The 26606-nt window shown below is 38.3% G+C and overlaps 1 protein-coding gene across 3 annotated transcripts in view; it reads left to right on the top strand.

Annotated features, from left to right (window-relative positions):
• The window catches only part of GAREM1 (GRB2 associated regulator of MAPK1 subtype 1), a 188142-nt gene that overhangs the window by 145760 nt on the left and 15776 nt on the right, over positions 1-26606 (top strand). For 2 of the 3 annotated variants that reach the window (XM_081078636.1, XM_081078637.1), the window contains exons 3-4: positions 2451-2581; positions 19788-20960. In XM_081078636.1, coding sequence (XP_080934762.1) covers positions 2451-2581; positions 19788-20960 — 1304 coding nt within the window. Of the gene's footprint in view, positions 1-2080; positions 2200-2450; positions 2582-19787; positions 20961-26606 lie in introns of those variants that run through there. The other variant, XM_081078638.1, reaches the window with a different exon arrangement.

Below are 26606 nucleotides of genomic sequence, written 5' to 3' on the forward strand. Positions count from 1 at the left end.
GCAATAAAAGGGAGCTCCCACAACGGTCACTGAAATTGTTACAGACGAACTGTTGAAGTCCAGACCCTTCACACCGATGTCCCCCTTGCCTACACAAGGATATGCTCCCGTAATTCTTCTCATCATCTGCTGGTCATTCCCATCAGCATCCATCAGAGTCAGGAAAACAAAAACACTCCCTAGATCCCATTCCACTTCATCCCTTTAGCTACCAGTCCGTAGCTCTTCTTCCGATTCATAGCAGAACTCCCCAAAACATCATTTGGTGTCTGTTCTTATTATTCCCAATTCTCCTTGGTCAGTCAGTCTCTCTTAAATCTAATTCAGTCAGGTTTCTGGCCCAAACTGTTTCAGTGTCCAATCAAAGTTCCCAATTAAATACAAGCAGCTAAATCCAGCAGTTCTCAGTCCTCATGTCACTGTCCTGTCGGCAGCATGTGACATCACTCACTCTTTCTCCTTGAAGCACTCGAGTCACCGGGCTTCTAAAACGCACTCCTTCTGGACGTTCTTCTTCCCCCCCTGGCCAGGCCTTCTCAGTCTCCGGGGATTCAAACCTTAGACGTCTTCTCTGTCAACACTTAAGCCCACAGTCATCATCGTTAAAGGACCATGGCTTTCAGTATCATCTAGGTGCTGATGCTGACTCCTGGATGTATTATTTCCAGCCAGAGCTTTCTTCTGACCTCCACACTTACATGTCCATTTAAGAGCTTTTGGGATATTTGCATTTGCATGTCGACTAGACATCGCAGCCTTCACCTGTCCAGACTGAACCCCTGACCTTACCCACACCCCTCTCTTCCTTTAGCTGCTCAGGCCAGTTTCCTAACACTTTCTCACTGCGATCAAACCCCTGCCATCTCATACCTGGATTATGGCAGGAGCCTCTTAACTCTGCTTCTGTGCCTGGCACCTTTACAGTCCGTTCTCAACATAGCAATTAGAGTGATCCTTCTGTAACATCAATTAGATCCCTCTTCTCCCCTGGTGGGTCCCCATTCCGCTCAGATGAAGAACTACAATTCTTCAAAGGCATGCAGTCTGACCACCTGTTATTTCTCTGACTTTCTTTCTCTTCCTTCTTACCTTTTACTCACCCCACTCCAGCCACACTGGCAGCATGCCAAGCAGGTACCCACCCATCTTCCTGAGGGTCTTTGTGTAGACTGTTACTATATTTAGAATTTAAAGAACTCATTTCCCAGTGACACCCACTCTGGCCACTCTGTACTCTCTTTTCCTCACCCTGCCCTATTTTTAATAGCACTTCTCACCTTCTAACATATGTGCTCTACTCGTCTATTGTATTTGTCATCTATCTCCCACTACAGTTTAAGCTTCAGGAGGACAGATTTTTGTCTGGTCTGTTACTGATTTATCTCCAACTTCTAGAATACTGCTTCCACCTAATAGATGCTAAAAAAAAATGTATTGAGAGTATGAATGAAAGTTTCCCTATTTCTGCCTGATACCCCATAGACACATGCTGAGAGATCGGCCTCAGAATAGCTTTTAATTCGTTTTCAAGTTGCTCAAGTGGTACGTTGTAAACAGCATTCAGAAAATGACTGCTAAGAAACACTGTCATTGACTTGATTGTATATAGTCTTTTATTCTAAACTGAAAACAACTCCTTTACAAAGTAGCAATAGTATCATAAATATTGAAAATGTATAAACAACATAATAGGCCCTTGACATTTTTAGGAATATGTTCAAAGTTCTTCAAAAATCCCCCAAAGTAGCGATACCATGATAGTGTATTCTACTGTCATGCATTTCATACACAGCAATAAAAAAGGAAAGAAGGAAGCCACATGTTGCTGCAGATGCCATGTGGTCCATTCGTTGGAAGGAGGCTCACCATCCCCCCGCCGCTCCAGCCTCTCTGTGCTCAGGCTTCACACTTGTACCACAGCAACAGCACAGATTTGTTTTAGCAGCTCAGGAGCCCTCGGCATCGCCCATGTATTGTTGAAACCAAGGACATCTGCGAAAGCTGAGGATTCATTATATTATTTTATTCTGTTTGGAAATTTTTAAAATGCTAATTTAAAACAATTAGTTCTCCCAGGCCACTCGGCCTTAATTTTAGAGTATAAGATGTATTACCATTAAATAACAACGTGACTTACTGCGAAAAACAATATGAGTGACTATTATAACAGTAAGTTTTCACTTTGCGATCAAATTCCAGGTGAGCATCATTCAGTTTGATGTTGGTCCTCTGGTAACAAACTCTGTAAGCCAAAATGAGGGGGGAAAATACATGTCTGTTTTCATTTTTAAGCTGAGTTTTAAGAAAACCTCCTGCCATGGTAGAAGAATGATAATGATCAGAAGCCTTTGAGAAGGAAGAGTGGGAGTAAGGAAAGGACATGCTGTCGCCACGGTGACAGCTGTCCAGTGTAAACATCTCACATCTCTTCCGTTTATCATGTATTTTAGGACAATTCAAGCTGCTGGAACAAGACCGAGATATAAAGGAGCCAGTGCAATATTTCAACAGTGTGGAGGAGGTGGCTAAAGCATTTCCTGAACGCGTGTACGTCATGGAGGAAATAACATTCAACGTGAAGGTAGCTCTGGAAGAACCAAATATTTACCCTCACTACAATAATTTAACTTTCAGGTTGTTAAGTACACAGTGAGTGTCCATCTGGGCCTCATGGAAGAGTTCCATCTTAATGTGTAGGTGTCATGGCCAAAATGGGTCTTTTAAGAACTACGTATACTATAGCTGACCTGGTGCCCAGACAGGTACTTAATTAGCATTATTTTTTTGCTAGGATAACTGGTAAAGCAGATAAAAAGTGTTTGTTTGTTCGTTTGTTTCATGTGGGCTTTATTCCCTAATGTGAAACAGTTGTTTGGCCAGATCTTCTGTGATTCTGGATGATCCACTTGTTGGAACAGGCAAAGAAGCATATGAAGAATCTAATACCAGATACTTATTTTAAAAAAGAGAGACTTCCAGAGTATGCCCTGAGATCAGCGTATATTCATTCCATCCTTTGTAGACTATCTGTGTCAGGATACTTAGGGAAAATTAATGTATGAAAGGTTGCCCAATAGGTATTTACTGATCTTTGTTCATGAGAGAAAAGGTAAATAGCATTTACTGTGCTACGTTCGTTTTGTGTTCTTGAAGAGACAGTTCTGTCCCCGTCTGCATCTTGAGCGAGCTCCTTAAACGGACTTGCTGTCGGAGAGGGACTAACCACACAAGCAATGTCACCAACTAGATCCAACCTTATTGCCTGCAAATCCATTTCTTGCATTTCTTGAGCAGCATCCACAATTAACGCTAAAACATTTTAGAAAGTGTTCACATTGAGAGGATTTCCTGTTTAACCTCATTTCAGCAGGAAGTCCAACTGAGTCACATTCTGTGAGCATTTCAAGATTTAGAGGGCAAGGTACGTGTTTCTTAGAAACCCACTCTATGTGAAAAACTGCATGTTATCTTAGCCCAAGAAGGCAAGTGCCATTGTGGGTGAATCACTCCATCCACACTCCTCAGGAGAGGAAGGAAATGTCCAAGACAGCCTTCTATTACAGAAGTGGTTCTGTCCATTTAATTGGCTCAACCACTCTCTCTTCCAGTTCTAAAATACAAATGCTATCGTTTGCTTCCTCTAGTTTTATTATTAAAATGGATGAGATTTTATGTTTTGTAAAATGTTTTACTAAACATATTATGCTTATTTTTAAAATATTTATAATTTTTAAGTCCTTCAGTGGCCCAGTCTGTGAGTTGTCAAGACAACTTGTGTTCATTTACATTAAAGATGTGTGAGAACATGTTCATTTTTAAACTTCGCAAGATAGGCCAGAAGTTAATCAAAATCTATTCCATTAGTGTCTTGATATGATTAAATTTCTCCATAAAACTTATGCTTGGGATTACCTAAATGGAAAAAAAAAGTCATTTAGAAAGGAAAGCTAATACTTTTAAACCCTTTTCTGAAAACCTTTCATTTGTTGATAAGTGACGAGAAATGAAGGGGGGAAATAACTTTTTTTATGACTTTTAAGATTTCATCAAGTATTAAATAAGGAGATCAGGAAGACCATTGTGTACAGGTGTGAGCTTTGGGGTGAGGTCTGAGCTTGGGCTATGTATTAGCAACTCCTCATCTCCTCGATGGCATTTGAAGCCATGGGGTTACACAGTGGAGTTCACTACATCAGTGGTTCTCAACCACAGGTGACTTTTTTCCCCCCAGGGGACATTTGACAATGTCTGGATACAATTTTGATTGACACAGGTTGGAGCATTTGGTGTGCGGTTGCTACTAACATCTGGTAGGAAGAAGACAGGAATACTGCTAAACAGCCTACACTGCACAGGACACAGCAAAAAATGACCTGGCGCAAAATGTCCATAGTGATAAGACTGAGAAACTCTGACCTAGAGACAAGGGAAAGAAGAGAGGAGACTGAGGCCTGAGCTCTGGAACACCCCACCACTGGGATCCAGAAGAGATTGAAAGGAGTAGCAGTGACAGAGAAAGATGGCGGAGCGTGTAGATGTCCCAGAAGCCAAATGATAAAGGGTTTCAAAGAGGAATGGGTACCAGTGTCAAGTGCTACTTAGTGATTGAATTAGATAAGAACTGGGAACAAACCATTAAATTTAACAAAATGGAAACCTTTGGTAGTTTTGAAACGAAGTAATAATCAGCTCCGAGAGTTGGAAAGTAAGTTAACCAGGGAAGAAGTATAGTAGGATGGTCCCAGAACTGGGTCCAGGTAAATTTCAAGTAACACCACTCAGCACCAACATTTTTAATTCCAGCCATCGTCAGCTGCCTGAATGCAGGTAGGGAGTAGAGAGAGGGTTGAGTTTAATCAGAGTTGGGGTTCTAACAGGTGAGTGTAACAGATCAACCAAGATGCAGATGAAATATGCTCTAGAGTGACAAATGGCAATAAGCCTTCGACTCCTCACTGGGTAAGAAATACAAGAAGTGTACCCCCACTGAAAATTGGAGATCCTCATGGAGTGAAGGGACCTCTGAAGTCGATATGCTTAAGAAAGTGAGGTACAAATTGGAGTGGTGGGAGAGTGTGAAATGCTTGAAATTGAACTTTAGGTAGTAATATAGGAAATGACAGTAGAGGTTTTTTCAACTCTAAGTATGCCCATTTGAGTGAGCAGCTGAGGTAGTAGGAACAGAAAACGGGAAATGAGGCCAAGAAAATGAAAGAATAAGTGGGCAGGTCGCCTCTCACTGATCATTTGTGTACATTTCCTCCAATCCCTCCAAGTTAATGGCATTTGATATTTTTAGAACTACAGTTCCCTGCTTCTTTCACATTTTTTTCCTTTATCCATCCAGTTTTTGGTTTCCATGGTGAGAATTTGGTTTTTATTTACCTGCTTTCCTACATATTTGTTGTTAACTATAATACATTTTCTTTCTTAATTATATCTTTTAGTTTTTTTTCATCAACCATCTCTATTCTTATGTTACTTCCAAAGATATCCAGTTTCTGAGTTGGCCAGCCCGGCCGAAGGCTCATTCCTCTATCTTTTAATAAGAAAAATAGCTACACTAACAATTTTCAGGCATACAACTTTCTTTACACAAGCTGCTATGATTTTGGTCTTTGTTTTTTTTTTGTTTTGTTTTTTCTTTAGCAAAAGCACATCCAACTGTGTAGTGTAGTTCAAGCTCTGTATTCACATGACCCCCCCCCCAGCCCAGGCGTCTTCATCTGCAAAATGGGGGTGACACTACCCACCTCAAAGATTTGTCATGAGAATTAAATGAAGTAATGTACTATAAAGTGCTTTGCAAGTATCTAAGTATAGGGACAAGTCATGTGTTTTGCCAATAAAGTTTTATTGGAACACAGCCACCCACATGCATTTAGTGTTGTCTGTGGCTACTTCCACCTTATAGTAGCAGAATTGAGTAGTTGCCATGGAAACCATATTGCCGACAAACCTAAAATTACTCCTGCATGGCCATGTAAGAAAAAGTTTGCCAACACCTGATTCAGAACATAAAATCATACTAAATTAAGTGTCACATTCTTTAAAAACTTTCCCGCCACAGATTATTTCACTTAACTCTTTATTTAGTCCTTATTCCCAGTGTCTTAATAGTAAGAACTCAGTACATCGTATGTGTTTGTTGTTGATATCATTTTAAAATATGCTTTTCAGCTTCAAATACTTTTTTGAAAACTTAATTATACCAGTACTTAGTACATTTTTTAAAAATGTGTTCCAGCCTTTCAAACTCAGCCCCCGTAATGATGAGAAATTTTCCCACTCACATATTTTCTGCCATCAAAATAATGACTAACAAATTAGGTCTTAATTTAAGTTCTGTCTTTACTGTGACATTTGTGGAGAGAGAGGGAAGAAAGGGCAGCCTTCGAATTGGCATCGGGTAACTTGCCACTCTTTTGAATGGGGCAAAAAGCATTTTGACTTCGCTGCTGTCGCCCAAAAGCTTTTGCATTAAAATTATTACTCTCAAATTGGAGGGAACCTGGTTGCTATAAGGTTGCTATTTTCGTTCCAGATAGTGAGATCCAAGTTTTCAGCTGTTCTAGCATAGATATTTCCCTAGAGGCAAAATAACAAGTTTGCATGGTTTCAGCTGGGGAAAGTGCTCCCCCACTCAGGACCTGTGGGACTTCAGTCATATGTGGAGTATAGTCACCACTTCAGCCTGCACAGACGTCTTAAGCACCATTACCATGTGGTCTGGGGCAGGAGCTGAGCTGACAGTCCTTTCACCTGCATATCAGCGCCTGATTACTCACTCGGTTTGGCACTTGTTTCTGGCAGCGGTGTCCGTGTCTAGCCGCAGAGCTGCCGTAGTGTGGGGCAAAGGATGTCAGGGTTGTCTTTTTATCATAGGAAGAAAAAAAAAATCATACGACATTCAGAGAACTTAAGTGATCGCTGAGCTTCTCAATGATGTACAATATTATAATTAACCCAGCAGGTCGGAAGGTTATAGACATTGAGTATCATCATCAACTTTTCGGTCTGGAAAGGCCCTTCCATGTCGCGTAGTCCTTCCTCCTCTTTCTTTTAACAACTGTGAAAACTAAGAAACAGAGGTTAGCTGACTTCATTGATTCACAAGAAGCCACAAAACTACTTAGCAGCAAAGCCAGGTCTCTTAATTCAATCCAGTCATCCTTCTGCGCCCTCGGGTTCTATTTGTGGAATTGAGATAAGGCTCACATGGTGATGAGAATGTCGTTTCATATTGACACTGTAGTTTGCACAGTTATTTTTATGTTGAAAGTCTAAATAAACACGTTCAATAATTATTACTTAGCCAAATCCTTCTGTTTTTGTATTTCTGAAACGCCTAGGGTCTGATGCACAGGATTTGGTAGCTGTTATGAATGTCATATGTGTAGATTTTTGCATCTTGCTTCATATCAGAGGATCATGCCAATGTTTTAAAAAAGAAAATCCTACCAGTTAACTTGATGTTTTCTCTCTATCAGCATCAGTGCAGTTTTGTGTTAGATTAACATGTGTCGAAATGAACCCCTTCAAAAACGCTGCTGTAAAGTATTAACCCAGAATTTTTTAGATATTAACCAGTGTTAATAGAGAAACAAGAACCTGAGTTAGGTTCTTGCATTGTTGCTTGAAGAAGTGTTGAAGATACACTGAAGTGGCTAAAATGTGTATCATTGAATAAATGAGCAAAAGTTCTAAAGTTTAAGATGATTCACACAACTTGATGCTGAGTTTTGCATTTTTTTCCCAAGACTTCTGAGTTACTGAGACTCAGCTGGGTTCCCCTTCCCAAGTCATAGATTTGAGGTGTCCATGCGCCTTTTATCTTAACATATTAGTTACCCTATTTAAAGTTGCCATATGAAAAAGTGCTGAAGAACTAAAGGTCTTCCCCCTCCTGCCAACTAGTTAATCTGTATTGTATTTCCATATATAAAGTGGTTACCAAATTCAACATATGTCATGTTACTTTCTTTACTCATTTTAACAGAACAAACACGGACGAGGCCTTGAAAAAATAGATCAATGGAGAGGTTTTCAACTGCTTGTGATTCTGCTCTTGTCATAATTATTGTACTCTCTGCCATCTTTCTGATCATGTCTGTCTTTTAAAAGACAAAAAACATTGTCTTGTACACCTGAAACTAATAAATTAAAAAAAAAAAGACAAAAACAGCTTACTAGTAGCCTTTCTTCTGCATTCATCAGCCATCTCATGGTCATCCTGTAAAGTCATACAGAATAGTGGTGCTGAATGAAACATTAGTGTTCTTTGGGGAGTTTTTTGGTTTTGTTCTTTTGTTTTAAGAACGTAGTTTAATCGTTAACCATCATTCCTGGTTTAAAACACCACTCCTAGTTTCTTCCTTGACAATTCGGAAAAGGAATCTCTTCATGGTTAGGATTATAATAATGCAAAGAGGCAGTCTTTTCCTGTGAGTTTTCGAAAGGATAGGGATCATTTCCTCTGGCATTTTCTACTGCGTCTCTGGAGCGTTTTTTAGAGCACAAGCAATTCTGGATAGCCAGCTTTGGGGGGTTAGCTGTAAATTTTAACAAAACTCTTGTCCAAAAATGACCGTCATTTTCTTTCAGTTTTTTAAAATACATTGCACTTTTCTGCCATCTTAAGGAGAAGCACTTGAACAAAATTTAAACTTTTTCTCATCTCCTGAGATGTATATGACTTTTGCCTTGCTATGGAGAGACCCTACAACCCGGAAAATGTGGTGTTTTATGGTCTCATTTAATTTTTTTTTTTTTTTTGCTTCTTGTGTTTGTTAGAATACTTACCTTAATACTCTATATTCTAGTTTCAATTTTCATTTCTATTACACTGTGGGCTGGAAACTAGTAGCCAAGTGAGATAGAGATTAGCTAGGCGTAAGTACACTGAGTTAAGGTCCTTAAAGGTTTTTCTACAAGCCCTACCATCAACAGCCCCCTTTTTTTCCTTTTTTTTGGCTGCTCTGAAGCTTTTAGCTCACTTGTTCCTGGCTATACAGTCATGGGCTGCTTAACAACGGGTATTTGTATCGTTACGAGAAATGGGTCATTCGGCTATTTCGTCATTGTGCGAACATCATCGAGTGCACTTACATAAACCTAGATGGTACAGCCCTCTACACACCTAGGCTGTATGGTGCAGCTTATTGCTCCTAGGCTACGAGCCTGTGCAGCATGTTACTGTACAAAACAACACGAGATTAAGCCAAGCACAAGAGAAATGGTGCAACCAAGAGACATGGTAAACACAAGATTGTTGAAACTGCTGCCAGTGTAACATGGCATACTGTTTTACAGCAACTTGTTTTTATAAGTAGAAAGAGTACACTCTAAAATAATAATTAAAAAGTGTAGTATAGTAAATACATAAACGAGGAACAGTTGTTTATTATCACGTATTACCGTATGTATTGCACATAATTGTATGTGCTGTACTTTTATGCAACTGACAGTGTAGCAGGTTTGTTACGCCGACATCACCACAAACATGTGAGTCATGCATTGCCATAGGAAGTAAACGACAGCTACAGTGTCCCTCCGCGGTAGAAATTTGTCAGCTCTATTATAATCTTAACATAATCTTAATATAATCTACTGTCATATAGGCAGTCCACTGTTGACCCAGATGTCATCGCTATGTGGCTCATGACTGTATTCCAGAGAGATCAGAAACGATCAATTACTGGGCAATCTGAATTTTCTTGGTGTACAAATGAATTTTAAATATAGAGAGTGAATGAATTTAGAGGTAGCTCATTTTTATTTTTACTTTCCAGTCTTTAAAAATTGCATGTTTTTCTTACATTGAGTCAGATGTCATTTATTTTTAAGATTCATTCAGCATGATAAATTGGATACAATTGTGAGGTTAATTATTTCAGTGTTTGAAGACAGATCCATGCTTTTTACGAGTATGTCATCTGAGGTTTTAAGACCTCCTCTGAAAAACTACCAGTTGGCAAGTCCTTTGCTGTGCCATCACAAATTAAATCATTGCCATTGTACTTGTCATCCTTGCCCTACTTCCTGTTTTGAAATAAAAAGACACTCAGGATTGACATTTATCTGAACTCTTCATGCCCTTTCTTTCTCCTTTTCTGCCATTTTCCCAAAGGAAAACATTATAAAAATTGAAGTATGGGGAGAAATGATCTAACATTAATCCAATATTGTCCATTTAATGTATATATCAATCAGATCAATCCAGTTTTCCCCCCAGGAGTTAAAATTTTAACCTGTTACATGTTTGATCTTTATAACAAGTCTTCTTAGAGAACAGATTGCCTATTGCTAGAGCATCAGAGAGAGAGAGAGAGAGAGAGAAAGAAATTTTACATCAGTGTTTTTAAAAGTTGCTTGACCATGGGGTATTAATTCTAAATGGTATTATGAACAGTAAAACCCTGATAGTTTCCTGGATTAGACCTATTAGAGTTGTTTAGATAACACAATTTGAATTACTTCCTCTCAGGAAACATTGAAACTGGAAATGTTAACCAGGCACGCATACCAGAGCACTTAGACAGAGCACATTGTTTCTTTTGCCATTAAAAAAAAATTTAAAAAAAGGAAAGAAATTATGCAAATAAATCACATCTGTAGAAACCAGAGGAGACTGGCTCAACTACCAAAGGAGGAACGTTTGTTTATGAGATTCTTCATCTGTGTCACTGACAGTGACCACAAGATTGGTTGGTCTGTTAGTCTCATCATTTGTGCAGAGCTAATTGCTAACATTAATGATGACATCAGAACTGGGAGCATGGAGATTACAGATTATACTCACATGTGTTAGGCATTTTTATATATGGGAGTAGGAATAACTTCCTTCATAAGCACACACATGCACCAAAGTGTTGACAAAACTGTTGAATGTGCCCGGAGCGTGCCATTTATAGCAGTAAAGATAATTTTGATCTGTTTCATCCGTGCACATATTGTCTGATTTGTGTCTCAAATGCGGTGTGGACATTCTCTTTCAGTTCATTTATTATAAAGTACTCACTAGACCTATAACTTATTCATTCAGGAAGGAGTGTGTTTCTAAAGGTAAGTTAAGAAAAAATGGAGTAAGTATCAATTTAAAGAGCTAGAAAGAAACATAAACTTCATCTTTGAGAAGCACTATTGGCTCCCTGTATGGTAACTGCAAATGGTTTGTTGTACAAGTGGGAATGTGTGTGTGTGTTTCTCAAATCTCAGGAGAACCCTGTCTCAACATCGCTGTCTCCATCCTGATCCAAATGGATGAACTGCCAAGTTTTTCACAAAGTTCCAGTCAAAAGGAAGTGTAGCAGTGCAGCTGAGCATTTTGGAGACCTGTCCATCCTAAAACAGTCTATTTTGAATCATTTCAGTATGTTCACTTCCTCTGAGATATAACTGTAATATTTCAGGCCCTATTCTGACATTAAGTTTTATTCTGGGATAACACATTCAATAAAAACTTGAGCAATTCATAGTACAGAAGAAAGGATCATGCTTAGAAGTAGTGATTTGGGCTTGAAAAGAGTCATGGATAGAAATAGAAACCAATATGAAAATACAGAGATATGGACGGCTATATGAGACAGAATTGTTAGAATTAAAATGTTTTTATTGTTAATAAAAGTGATAATAATAATGGTCCCTATATAGTGAGAGCTATCACGCGCCAAGCACTGTGGGAAGTTGTTTGCATATGTTGATTTTGCCTGCAGAGTGGATAGTGGCATTCCCTGCTTATAGATGAGGAAACTGAGGCTCAACAAAGTAAAACACTTCGTGTGAGGTCACCTAACAATAAAGGCAAGATTCAAACTCAGCTTCTACTTTAGTTACTGGTATCGTACCATTAATAATATTGTACCATAATTAGTATTGTGCCAATTAATTTCCAAAGGCCATAGTTCTTTCCGTTTACCTATACCAGGAGTCAGCAAACTTCTTCTGTAAAGGGGCAAAGGATAAATATTTGTGACACTGTTGCAGCTACTTGACACTGTCATTATCGAGTGAAAGCAACCATAGACTCTGCAAGAATGAACGGGCAAAGCAGTGTCCTTTCTTTACAGAGTTAGGTGGTGGTCTGGATTTGGACAGTGGCCAGTAGTGTGCTGACCTCTGATCTATACTGTTGTAAACTTAATTAGATGCTAGCTAAAGGTAAAAGCCTTAGGGATAAACCAAAAGTTAGAATTAACAGCAAATGAACGCTTGGTGACCAAAGTCATGAGAATAAAATCTCTGAAACCTTGAAGCTGCAGGTCCTATAGGAAAAGGAAGTCAGCCCTCATATGTGCCAAGTACTGTCATTTATACATTATTTATTAGCTTTAAAAAACAACAACAATCTAATCTATATTCTTCAGAACTGTCAAGGTCATGAAAAAACAAGGAAAGAAACTCACAGATCAAAGGACTAGATGCAATGTGGTATCCTGGTTTGATCCTGGAACAGAAAAAGGGTATCAGTGGAAAAATTAGTGAAATCCAAATAAAGCTCGTACCTGAGCTAGTAGTATGGTATAAATGTTGATTTCTTACTTTTGATAGTGTACCATGGTTACATAAGATGTTAACAGGAGAAGCAAGGTGAAGAGTATACAAGAACTCTCTATACTGCCTTTGCAACTTTTCTACAAATCTGAAATTACTCCAAATAAAAAGTTAAATTGTATTTATTTATTTATATTTCTAAACTTAACTCCAATGTAGAAGCCTAGGATCCACATGAGGGCAAGGTGAATATTGAGTCTGAAAGTAAGCATAGTTAGGTTGAGGTCTTGTTAAAAAAAAAAAAAATTACCTGAGTCACCTAAAATGGACTTTAAACGTTGGGAGCCTGAATTACCATTACAACAATATTGTGCTGCCATTTACGTACTGATAATGCCTCCTACAGAGAAATTTACTTCAATATAGAGACAACAGAGCTGTTTGTTTTTTATAGCACTAATGTTAATTGACAATTTGCTTGTTCCAAAGGTTAAAATTATACAGAGATGACCAAAAATAGTGGATAAGAAATTATTTACAAAGATTGTTACTTCCTAGTTTTCTAAACACATACTAATGATTACTAGTCAGTAAGCAATGTTAGCATTATTCGTCACTTTATCCAGATGCTTTTTTATTAACATAAAAGAAAAAGTCAATCTTAGGCCTAATGTAAGCCTGATATTAAATCCTAATAAATAGAATAGAATAGAATTGTAGACTAATCTCACCTGCGAGTAAGATATAGAAATCATAGCTCATCTATTATCGAAGAGAATCATGCAATATAGTTTTAAGTGCACCATGATAATATAGAGATTATTCCTGGTATATAGGGTTGTTTTAATATTTGGGGATCTGTTTATTATAGGATGAAATCAATACATTAAGATTAAAAATAATTATGACCATCTTAGTGGATACAGAAGCACCATTTGATTTAAAAACTTCCATTGATTGTGTCAGATATAATCACCTAGGAATACCAAGAGAATCAGCTGGAAGAAACAATTGCAGTTAAGATTATTGGACTTACAGAATAGCAACAAAGCACATTCAACAACTATAAATGAACAGCAGTGTTCAGGGATTGAAAATGTAGGCAAACTCAGAAACTAATAGGGAAAATAAAACATCTGAATAAATGTTGAGAATTACCATGTGCCTGTTTAGAAATGCTATTATAAGGAGGCCACTTCTTGCCAAAAACACTGCAGATGTATTTCCAATAACAATACCGATGCGAACTGTGGCCAAAATGATTCTAAAGTTGATCTGGAAAAATAGGTAGGCAAATAGGTAGGTAGGAAAGTTTTCCTACTGTCATTTTTTTAACTGTTTATTTTGAAATAATTTCAATCTTAAAGAATCGTTGCAAGAATAATATAAGATCGCCCAAACAGTCTAGCCAGATTCACAAACTTTTTTTTTTAATTTATTGGGGTGACAATTGTTAGTAAATTTACATAGATTTCAGGTGTACAATTCTGTATTACATCATCTATAAATCCCATTGTGTCAACATTTTGCCATATTTTGTAATCATCCTCCACTCCCACGTATACATTTATATATATATAATATTTATACTTTTCTGAATCATACGAGAATGAATTGCATATGCCCTTTAACCCTTAATACATCATTGCATGTTTCCTAAGAATAAGGATATTTTCTTATATCGACACAGTACATTCTGGAAAGCTAATAGTCATGCAATTATTTTTAGTTACAATCTACATTCCAAATTTGCCAATTGTCCCAATAGCATACTTCATGGCATTTTTTCCTTCCAGTACAGAATCCATTCCAGGATCACGTATTACACTTACTTTTCATTTCTCTTTGTTTCACTTTAATCTTCTGACCAGTTCTTCAGCCTTTCTTTGTCTTTCATCACATGAATGTTTTTCAAGAATACACACCAGGTATTTTGTAGAATGTTTCTCCATTTGCTTTTGTCTGATAAATGGAATGTTCCATCTGAACTTCTCAGGCAGTCCCATCCAGAGGCACATGACATGGGTATGCTTCTCTTTGGTGACGTTATTAAATGTGATCACTTGGTCAAAATGTCCAGTTCATCTACTCTATAGTTGCTTTTTTTCCCCTTGCAATTAATAAACATTCTGGGGGAAGACACTTTAAGACCATGCACATAACCTACTCCTTAATCAAACTTCTCCTACAACTTTAGCATGCATTGATGATTCTAGTATATAACCTAATAAAAGCAAACTAGCACTTTAAGAAAACTGACCTGGACACTGGGATGTGTATGGATGGAGCTGGGCTTCCTATTACTCTCTAGTCCTGACTTCCTGTTAAACTTTATGGTTCTAACTTCCTGCAGAGGGGTGGGGATATATATTGGGGCCGTCTTGGGAGAGGGGACTCTTTTTGCACGTGGGTGGCCAGCCAGACATGTAGTTCTCACACTGCTGTGGTGGTTTTGTTTTTCTGTTTTTCCCTTTTTTCTTTTCCTAAATAAACCCTCCTTTTGGTGGACTATCTAAAAGGGTTCTTTTGTCCAATCGACAAATCTTTACTGTAATAGTTGCAAAATTAGGAGTTTCCAACATTACCACTTTTCTACCTTTGTCAGCTTTTCCTCTATTTTTTTCGTTTATCTGTTAATAATATGGACTTAGACATTCCTGTTTTATTCAATAGATTATAATTTATTACAGTCTATTTATTGTGATGCTGAAATAGTCCCAGTATTGGCCAGTGGGGGCAGATTCATGCTGGCTTCTGTGTCCTTTTGACATGCCCCATCATCTTATGAGAATTTCTTTACTTTCTGGCACCACAAAATGTTCCAAGCTCATTTTCTTTCCCTAGCGTTGAAAGCAGTCATTTCTCCAAAGAGCCCTGATTCCTTTTAATTGGAAATAGTTTGGGCACAGGTATGTTTGATGATAGTGGGAGTCTTTACTTCTAGTCCCTTGAAAAGAACAATGCTAAGAAATATATGTGCATGTGTATATATAGTTTCTTTAAATTATGAGTTAATATTGATACCTCCAATATCAATCCCAATCCCATGGAGTTCTTTCTTGCCTTCACCATTGCCATATTTTTATCTCCCCTTCCACACTGGCTCCCAAAATATCAACACATTTACTCATTTGTTCATTCCTACAATACACATGAAGTTGTTTCAGAATCTCTGTACCCATACCCCTGTGCAAAACAGATCTAAAAAGAACACAGTATTTGTTGGGCTTTTCTTCCCTATAGTCAACATATAAATTTTAAAAAGTGTTACAGTTACTTAGATTATTTCTCTGTCTCAATGTGTTTAATTTATCCATTTGAAATATGATTGGATTCATCTGTTTTCATTTGCATTCAGCTTTCAGGTTTTTTGTGTTGTTTTTTTAATTCTTACTGACGTAATTTTATTTTTTGAATATGTAGAACATCGGCATACTTCCTGAAAGTCAAAACTCTATGGCAAAGCATACTCACAGCAGTATCACTCCCTCCCATGTCCCTTCCACCAGGTTCTTCCTTCCCCTACCTCCTATAAGTAACCACTTTCGTTGTTTTCTAGCTTATTTTTCTCATGTTCCTTTTTTTGATAAACATAAGCAGAAAGTATATACATAGGGTTTTTTTTTCCTACTGTCCTAGACAAAAAACTAGTTCTGTATAAACTTTTATGCATTTTGCTTTTTTTTTTTTCCTTACCAATAAATCCTGGAAGTTATTTCATATAAATTTATCAAACTCATCATTCTCATTGTTTTTTGCGTAGTACCATTTTGGGTGTGTACCATAGTTTATTTAATCAGTCTTCTATGATTGGACATTTAAATCACTTTCAGCATTTTGCAAATACAAATAATGCTACAATGAATAACCTTGTCCATGTGTATTTTCAAACCGTTGAAGGAATATCTTTAGGGTAAATTCCTCAAAGTAGGATTGCTGGGTGGAGGCTTAAAGGCATGCGTGAATAGTTCAGTTAGATGTTGCCAAATTACCTGCCACAGATTCTTGTACCATTTTTCATTTCCACCAGCTATGAACAACAGTGCCTCCTTGCCCATAGCCTTACCAAATGAGCACAGTGTTGAGCTTTTGAATGTTTATGAATGTTCTTGGTGAGAAATGATATCACAGTATAATTTCAATTTATATGTCTCTTATTCTGAGAGAAATTGAACATAAGTTTTCCTACATTTGAAGTCTATTGTGCATCTTTTAATGAATTGGTTTTTCATGACTTTGCCTGTTTTCCTGGAGGATTTTTGGTCATTTTTTTTTAATTAAAATTTATTGGGGTGACAATGGTTAGTAAACTTGCATAGATTTCAAGTGTACAATTCTGTAATGCATCATCTATACATCACATTGTGTATTCACCACCCAGAGTCAGTTCTCCTTCCATTACCATATTTTGATCCCTTTTACCCTCATCTACCACCTTACCCTCTAGTTACCACTAAACTATTGTCTGAGTCTATGAGTTTTTGTTTCTTTATTTGTCTTGTTCTTTGTTGCTTTCAGTTTTATATTCCACATATCAGTGAAGTCATATGGTTCTTGACTTTGTCTGACTTATTTCACTTAGCATAATAATTTCAAGATCGATCCACGTTGTCACAAATGGCAGTATTTCATTTTATGGCAGAATAGTATTCCATTGTGTATATATACCACATCTTTATCCAATCATCTATTGAAGGAATCTGAAAACATTTACCCTTGAAGATGTATGTGCCCCAATGGGCACATGGATTTTTGGTCATTTTTAAAAAGCTGCTTTACCTGTGGTATATATGGCATATATTTTCTCTTAGTGACTTTGCTTCTCTTATCTCTTGCCACCCAAAAACTTTTTGAGTGAGAAGAACCACAAGTGAGGGCTTTTGTTATCAGATCCAAAAATGTAAGTTAAAGCTATGTAAACTAAAACAGTATAGTTATGATGGGAAAATAGGCAGAAAGACCATTAGGATAAAATTGCCCTCAAATAGATATCAATATATGTATACATTTAAGTGTATGTGTTTTATAAATTTAGTATATGATAAAAGTGGCACTTCAAATCAATGATGAAGGGGATGGTTATTCGGGAAGTGTACTGAACACTCAATTAACTGTTAAAAAAATATAAACTTACATCCCTACCTTAAATAACCCACCAAAGAAATTTTGGTTGAATAAGTTAAGTGGTTAATAAATAAAACTATCAAAATACTAGAAGAAAATACTGGTTATTTATATCACTATTTCTCAACCTCAGCACTATTAAAATTTGGACTGGATAATTTTTTGTTGTGGGGTTGTCTGGTTCATTATAGCATGTTTAACAAAATCCCCTGACTCTTCCCACTAGCAATAAGTAGCCCTTCCAGTCATGGCAATCCAAAATATCTCCAGACATTGTCAAATGTTTTCAGTTGTACAGAATCACTGATCTACAGCATCTCAACTAATAGATGCATAATATTCAAGAGTAAAATTACAAAGAAAAAATTTGAAAATATTTGCTACATACTGTGTTTCCCCGAAAATAAGACCTAGCTGGACCATCAGCTCAAATGCGTCTTTTGGAGCAAAAATTAATGTAAGACCCGGTCTTATTTTAATATAAGACCCGGTCTTATTTTAATATAAGACCCAGTAGGATAGGATAGGATTAGGATTAGGATTAGGATTAGGATTGGATCGGATAGGGTAATACCACGTATAATATAAAATAATATAAAATAGTATAAAATAATATAATATAATATAATACCAGGTATAATATCATATAATACCGGGTCTTATATTAATTTTTGCTCCAAAAGATGCATTAGAGCTGATGGTCCAGCTAGGTCTTATTCTCAGGGAAGCACAGTAGAAGAAAAAACTTCAGTACTTTAAGAAGCTATAAAATTGAAATTCAAGCAACAAATTGAAAAACGCATAGCATAAATGATATTTATATTACATAAAAAGTAATAAGATAACCATTTCAATAGAAAAATGAGTGGACACAAATAGAAAATTCACAAAGGAACAGATCTAAATGGCTAGATATATAAATACCAAAAAATATTTACCATATTAATATCCAAAATATTCAACATAAAAAATGAATAAATACAGGATGTGTGCTTTGCCTTTAATATTAGTAAACATTAAATTTATTCAGCATGAGTAAGGGGAGAAGACAATTTCATAAAGTGGAAGAAGTATTAATAAGAATACCATTGGTGAAGCATAATGGGCAATAACATTAGACCTTTCAAATATATCCATAGCTTTGTGCACTTCTACTGCTGAGCCTTTATCCTAAGGAAATAATTGAACTGTAAAAATATTCATTGTGGTACTATTTATAATTGTTACACATTGGGAAAACCCATCTGTCTAGCAATAAGGAACTGGTCAAATAAATTAAGTCATATCCATGTATGATGACGTACATTAGGTCAATATTACAATTGATGGTGTATACATATACATGGGGAAAGGAATACATTATAGTGACAAACTCAGTAACAAAGTGTGTGTGCATGTATATGTATTTATGCCTCTGAGATAAATTGATACATCTCATTTTTTTCTTTTATTTGTATTAGATTGTTAGATTATCTTTAGTGGTAAGATGTATAGAATTTGTTCATTTTTATATCTGTATTTTCTAACATTTCTTCCAATAAACATGAATAATTGTCTAATAAAATAGAAGAAGAGGGAGAAATGAAACATATTTAAATCCTCCTTCCCAATTCCAATTTTAGACAATTTGGTAAAATTTTAATAGTTAAAAAAAAATTTTTTTTCTACAGTAGTGTTCATGAAAGCAATTTTTATAACTGAAAAAGTTACAATAATATTAATGTTCCAAAATAATTATCCATATGATAATCTACTCTACATAGGAATAGAAACTGGCAGAATATTTATCAAACCATTAACTATAGCTATCTTTGAATTAGGCTCATGGTGTTATTTTTTCTTTGTGTTTTTCCTATTTCCCAAATTTTTACTAATTTCTTTTCTCTTCAGAACAAAGTATATTTTTTAAAGTCTAAACTGATGTCATTTGTTATTGTTAGCCACATAAATATTATTTTTAGAATGGAGTGGCTAAATTTAACATTAAACAAAACCACATTATATCCTGTGTGTGTGTGTGTGTGTGTGTGTGTGTGTGTGTGTGTGTGTGTGTGTGTGTGTGTGTGAGTGCGCGCGCGCGGGCACATGTGCGTCTTACTAGCAAGTTCTCTACTTCTTTGTGTGAAGAGACTAAAGGAAACTGACCTAAAATTTGATTCATCCTATCGTAGGTTGCTTCGGGTGAGTGCAATGAAGACACCGAAGTTTACAACATCACCCTGTGCACTGGGGATGAACTCACTCTAATGGGGCAGGCAGAAATCCTTTACGCAAAGACTTTCAAGGAGAAGTCTCGACTCAACACAATCTTCAAAAAGATTGGAAAGCTCAATTCGATCAGCAAGCTGGGGAAAGGCAAAATGCCATGTCTCATTTGCATGAATCACCGGACCAATGAAAGCATTAGCCTTCCCTTCCAGTGCAAGGGCAGATTTAGCACTCGAAGTCCCCTGGAACTGCAGATGCAGGAGGGTGAACACACCATCCGAAACATCGTGGAGAAAACCAGGCTTCCTGTGAATGTGACCGTGCCCAGCCCCCCACCCAGGAACCCCTACGACCTCCACTTCATCCGCGAGGGGCACCGCTACAAGTTTGTGAACATCCAGACCAAGACGGTGGTGGTTTGCTGCGTCCTGCGGAATAACAAGATCCTCCCCATGCACTTCCCTTTGCACTTGACTGTCCCCAAGTTCAGCCTCCCAGAACACCTGGTGAAGGGGGAGGTATGGCCCGAAACCTTGGTTCATCACTGGCTGGGTATCTGCCAAGAGCAGTTTGACATCGATGAGTATTCCCGGGCTGTCCGGGATGTGAAAACCGACTGGAATGAGGACTGTAAGAGCCCCAAAAAGGGCCGGTGCTCCGGCCACAACCACGTGCCCAATTCCCTTAGCTATGCTCGCGATGAGCTCACCCAGTCTTTCCACCGGCTCTCGGTCTGTGTGTACGGTAACAACCTCCATGGCAACAGCGAGGTGAACCTCCATGGCTGCAGGGACCTAGGGGGAGAGTGGGCCCCCTTTCCTCATGACATCCTGCCCCATCAGGACTCGGGGGACAGTGGGAGTGACTACCTTTTCCCGGAATCGAATGAAGAGTCAGCGGGCATCCCAGGGAAGTCGGAACTTCCTTATGAAGAGCTGTGGCTGGAGGAAAGCAATCCCAGCCATCAGCCCCTCACTCGCTCCCTGAGTGAGAAGAGCAGATGTGATCAGTTTAGAGGTTCTGTCCGGTCCAAATGTGCAACTTCTCCACTTCCTGTCTCTGGCACTCTGGGAGCAGCGATGAAGTCTTCAGAGATTGCCCTACCTCCACCTCCAGTGCCTCCCAAATCGGAAGCTGTAAGTCATTTCCATTTTTGAATGATACGTGGGTCATTCTGTCTCCTCTGCTCAGTCATCCACGCATTTCTTTTCTTTCCTAAAAAAAGGATAACTTCCCCCAATGGAAGATTATCAAAATGAGCAAATTTGCTTAATTGGAGTGAAATATAAATGCTTGCTAGATTATTTTTACCAGTTAGGGATTAGAGTGTTACTCTATGTTTGATGAGAAACTGAGAGTTTTTAATAGGAGAGGTTTGAACGTGACCTTTGCTGCTGCCTAGACAACAGATAATAGGGAGGAGAGAGCTGAAGCCTGGAGACTAGAAAAGAAGCAGTCACACTACCAGAGGTATGAAATGATAGCCCCCTGAGCCCCAGGGGTTGGTAGCAGTGGTTGGCAGGGGGAAATGAGCTGCTGTGGAACATGTTTTAGAGGTAGACCTGACAGTATTTACTGATAAATTGCCTATGGGTAGTGAGGGAAAAAGAGAAATCAAGAGTTTTAGCCTGAGCAACAGAGTGGATATTAGTGCTATTACAGCGATGGGGAAACTGAAGGAGGAGTAGATTTATTTGGGGGGAGGAGGCATCAAGCGACATCAGCATCATTTGTAACTCTTTCCTAAATCCCTGAAGTTACACTGAGATCAAAGCATAGTTGTTGGTGTGCACACACACACACACACACACACCTGAGCATAACCAGCTGACAGGGTGGTTCTGTTTAATCCCTTAAACATAATTCATTCAACGCTTGAGAGGGCTTCTATCAAATTTTAATGTAAAAAAGTCAACACAGGAGAAGAGACAGGGCCCTCTGTTTTGACCATGGTCTTTGATTGACAGGCACTCTGAACCTTTGCTGTTCATTTCTGGTCATTGGATTTCATTATATCTGAAGAGAGAAAGCCCTAGCAGTATTGGGTGTACTTCTGTTCATTTATTTATTTGACAGTATCTGTTGCTGTGGTTTTCTTTTTTTTTATTATTTCTGGCAGAATCCTTTAAGAAATAAAAGCATATTAATCACAATAAATAGAAGAATTAAAATAAAAACCCATCTGACTAAAGCACAGCTTGGGAGGACGGAGTCTCCATGTACCCCTGTTCCTTCTCTGCCCCCAACCAGGTGGTCTCAGGACACCTCTCTGGAAGAACCCAGTTTCAAAACCATGGAATTAGAGGGTGGGATGCTAGAAATGTGACCATCGATAAGATCTGGATTCTAGTATTTTTCAGTTTTATAGGGAAGGTAGCAGATGGAAAGAGGTGGCTATCATACAAGTTAACATATGATAAAGAATAGAAGAGAGCAGTAGTGGACATAGAGAATGTGTGTGGGAATTCAGAGGAGAAAGAAATTTGTAGTTAGGTAATGAATGAGAGAAGCCTTCATGGACATTTTGACATTTTAAATGAGAGGAGAGAGTATGCATGAAATCAGAGAGATGAGAAAGAAAAGCATTCCAGAGTAGCGTGAGCAAAAGTGTGGAAACTAGGACAGGTGAGGACAAACAGGAAGTTTTGTTGGGCCAGTGGAATAGGGTTGAATAGGATGTATGAAGGGCACTGGTGGCTGAGAGGCTAGAGCCAGGTCACGGACAGCCCTGAATGTCGGGTAGCACTTTGTGCCAGGTGTCATGTTTAGCTGTCCATGCATAGCCCTCATTGCTGCAAAGCTTCCTGAGAAAGGACCCATCTCCGACTATTCCAGGACGTAAGAACTCCCCAGAAACTTCAGATCTGGACTTTCCCCTGCTCCTTGCAGGATCTCCCAGTGACTTAAGGCACAAGCCCAGAGATCCCTATATCCAGTAGGGGTCGTGGAATATTTGGGGGAAATCTTGATGGGGTTAGAGTCCTTGGTCCTTTTATTCATGTCAGAAGATGTTCACCAAAAAAAACAGGTAAAAAATAAGGGGACACTTCCTGGCAAGTACTGTAGGCAATTTTTAGGTATGTCTCAACTCATCTATGTATTTGATGTTACTTGAACCTTGAAGCCCTGATCTTCAATAGGAGTGGGACCACATGAGCTGTTCCTATAGAACTTTGGTCCTGCCTGGAACATAGTGGGGACTCTTGTTTGTTGACTGATTGATTGATTGACTCATCCATCATGATCACACCCAGAGTCGTTTGTGTAACCAAGTGTAGAGGTAGGAAACCAGCACTTGTTTTTTCTGTGACTCATCAGATGAGTAAGAACATAAATATTGAGAACCTATTTTGACCTTGGTACTAAAAGAAAGATATTAGTTCTAAAACTAAAAGCAAATCTTACAGGAGAAGAAAGGTTTTGGTCTCCAGTCTGAGATGTCATTTCTTGTGACATAAGAGCATCTTAACAGAGCACGTCCAGTGTTTATAGAAAGCTATAATCATAAAGGTTTTTTTTAAACACCTGAAATCATTTAATTTACTTTAAGAAATTAGGCATTTGAAATGAAGTCATATTTTTTATTGGTTCTCTGTCCATGAAATGAATTTTCCATCTTTAGGATGTGTGTGGGATCCAAAGGACGTCATAATTGTTAAATGTGGCTTCAGCTTGTAATTTTCAAAAGGGAACTTTAATGGGGCATCAATTCAAATGCTTCTACAGAATTAAATAAAAGTTCTTTGGATAGTTACAGTGGAGTTAGTTCTGGGAGAGAGACGTGTCATGTGTCTAACAGCTATTCTGCCCAATAATTAAAGATGATATTAAACTTTCAAGTGAGGCCACTTTCAAGTGAGATAGTATCTGGGAAGGTGACAACCCCCACCAGTTCTTTAGGAATAGAAAGTGCTGAAACAATGGAGCAGAGTCAAAGAAAGCATGTCTTTCACAGTAAGGGAAGCAGAGCTGGTAATTAGTGGCTCATAAAGTCTGTTTTGCTGCACTCTATGAGGTCGGACAATTAAGTTCGCAAACTTACAATGATGTAGCTAACCTTTTTTGATATCAGAGGGATTATTCATTATGAATTTGTACCAACTGGACAAACGGTTAACCAAGTTTACTATTTGGAAGTGCTGAAAAGGCTGCATGAAAAGGTTAGACGACCTGAACTTTTCACCAACTCATGGCTCTTGCATCACGACAATGTACCAATTCACACGGCACTGTCTGTGAGGGAGTTTTTAGCCAGTAAACAAATAACTGTATTGGAACACCCTCCCTACCCACCTGGTTTGGCTCCCAATGACTTCTTTCTTTACCCGAAGATAAAGGAAATATTGAAAGGAAGACATTTGGATGACATTCAGGACATCAAGGGTAATATGACAACAGCTCTGATGGCCGTTCCAGAAAGAGTTCCAATTGCTTTGAAGGGTGAACTAGGCGCTGGCATCAGTGCATAGCTTCCCCAGGGGAGTACTTCGAAGGGACCATAGTGATACTCAGCAATGAGGTGCGTAGCACTTTTTCTAGGATGAGTTCATGAACTTAATTGTCAGACCTCCTATGACCCAGTCAAGAACTAGAGGTACAATGGATCCACTGCAGTGTATGTCAATCTGTTCATTTTCTTTTTTATTATTATTAAAGTTTATTGGGATAACAATGGTTAGTAAAGTTATTCAGGTTTCAGGTGTACAATTCTGTATTACATCATCTATATATCACATTGTGTGCTCACCACCCAGAGTCGGTTCTCCTTCCATCACCATATGTTGGATCCCCTCTGCCCTCATCTACCACCCTGTTCATTTTCTTCTGATTCTGTTCTTCTCTTCTTGCTTCGGTGTCCTGAGTTACAGCATATATTTTTGCTCTTTCTCTCCAGCAAATGTTGATGGTCTTTGTTTCTGTCTGTAAAAGTGAGAAGAAATCTTTCCCCTTCAATGCTAATGCTTGTTGTGCTTCCTTCTGCGTTGTGCTGCAGTTCTGGCGTCACCTGGGTTGTGCTTGTCAGCGCTTTCCTACCCGTATCTTAGTGCAAAACTATGTTGTGGGGCCAAACAGAAAATCCTCAGAGGTTTAGCCCTCTTAATATATTTTGTACTTGATGTGGCTATATAGAATTATACTGTAGTCCTCATGTGTCTTTTGTAAAGATTGTTTAATAAGGTTTACCAAAAAAAAAAAAAAAAAATGCCACTTACCTCTCCAAAACATGAGAGACTATTCCCTTCCTAACGGGAATGTCCTGGGGAAAAGTAAACAATTCCTGGGTCCAGACACAGAAGGGAAGCAGCCACTTGTATCCTTCAGAATTGTTTCAGATGAGCCCAGTCTGAGGGAGCATGCCCAGCTCACTGAATGGTGACATTTTCACTTTTTTAAATTGTGGAAAGTGCCCTTCAATCAGAATGAGCTGACAGTCCCTCTTATGTGGATTGTCCTTATTGTTTCCTATATTCTAAGCACATCCTCTATTTCATAACACTGTGGGTCTCTATCCATATAAGCTCAGTTTTCTGGGTATTGGGAATTAGGTCTAAAATATTTACCCAGATACACTCTATACATGACAGTCTTCCAAAGCAGTCCTTTTTTTTTCTCCCCTTCTTTAGAAGATGCCGTTTTGGAGAGCAATGATGGGAAGACTTTATATTGCGTGACATTCTATAAATAGAATGTTTGACTTACAAATTGTTCTGGTCTATGCAGTGAATTACAAGTTATTGTCAAAACTACAGGATCACAGCTCTTCTAAAACCCTTCATGCAGCAGTATCCAACTGGGGACCTCAGAACCCAGAGATTCATATCCTTCGTCTTCTTCAGTAATAGAAAAAAGTGCATTCACTCTTGGTTAGTGTCGACATTATGGCAATTCCTGAGACTCATGAAAGGAAAATCATAAAAGGAGGGAGCTCCAGGTTGTGTACCACCGGTTTAAACCAAGGTTTACTGCAATATTGATGAAGAATTTGTTAACCTCTGTGATAGACAGAGATGCCCCCACGGTCTAGGAGAGAAACAGGGTGTAGGAATTGAGGTGTAAGATGGGTTGGTGGACTATATTCATTGCCATAAGGCTGAAGGTTCATCGTAAATAAAGTTCCTGTAACAGACTATACTGTGTTGTTGGTGTTTGAGGAAAATAAGAATTAAAGGGTAAATTTCATGGCAGATTGACTGGACCTAGCCCAGTAGGTGCTTGAAAAAAATGACTGAGCTATAGAGAAGTAAGTCAGAGTGTCTGAATCTGCCTCCGACAGGCAGATCAATTGATGAGAAAATGAAAGGAGGTATCAGGCACCCTGAGAGTCTTCACGTCTCTTCTTAGTGGAATTGAACTAGTAGAAGCAGAGAGAGAAGTGATCTGCCATACTGTGGGGTAGAGAGGTATGTAGCATGGCGTCTAGAACCACACGTGGATTTGAATCCTCACTCCATTGCTTAGTAGCTTCAAACCTTGGGCAAAATATTTATCCTCCCTGAATCATTTCCTGTGGGGATAATAACTTCTTCATTGCATTACTGTATTGTACAAAGTACTTGGCACTTTTCCCTGGCACTTGGTAAGCAGTCAATAAATAGTAGCAGTCATTAAATAGGGGATGGTTTCTGATTTGGGGTCAGATAGAAGATGATTTGGGGGAAGTTTTTTTTTCCTCTGTCCTTTCTTAAGGGTATAAGGTGTCTCCAAAGAGTCATGGAGGCTGATGGGGATGGGCACATCTACCTCCATAACCAGACCAGTCAGAGGGCCCTGGCACCCAGGCA

This window comes from Rhinolophus hipposideros (assembly GCF_964194185.1).
Source record: "Rhinolophus hipposideros genome assembly, chromosome: 17".
NCBI classification, from domain to species: Eukaryota; Metazoa; Chordata; class Mammalia; order Chiroptera; family Rhinolophidae; genus Rhinolophus; species Rhinolophus hipposideros.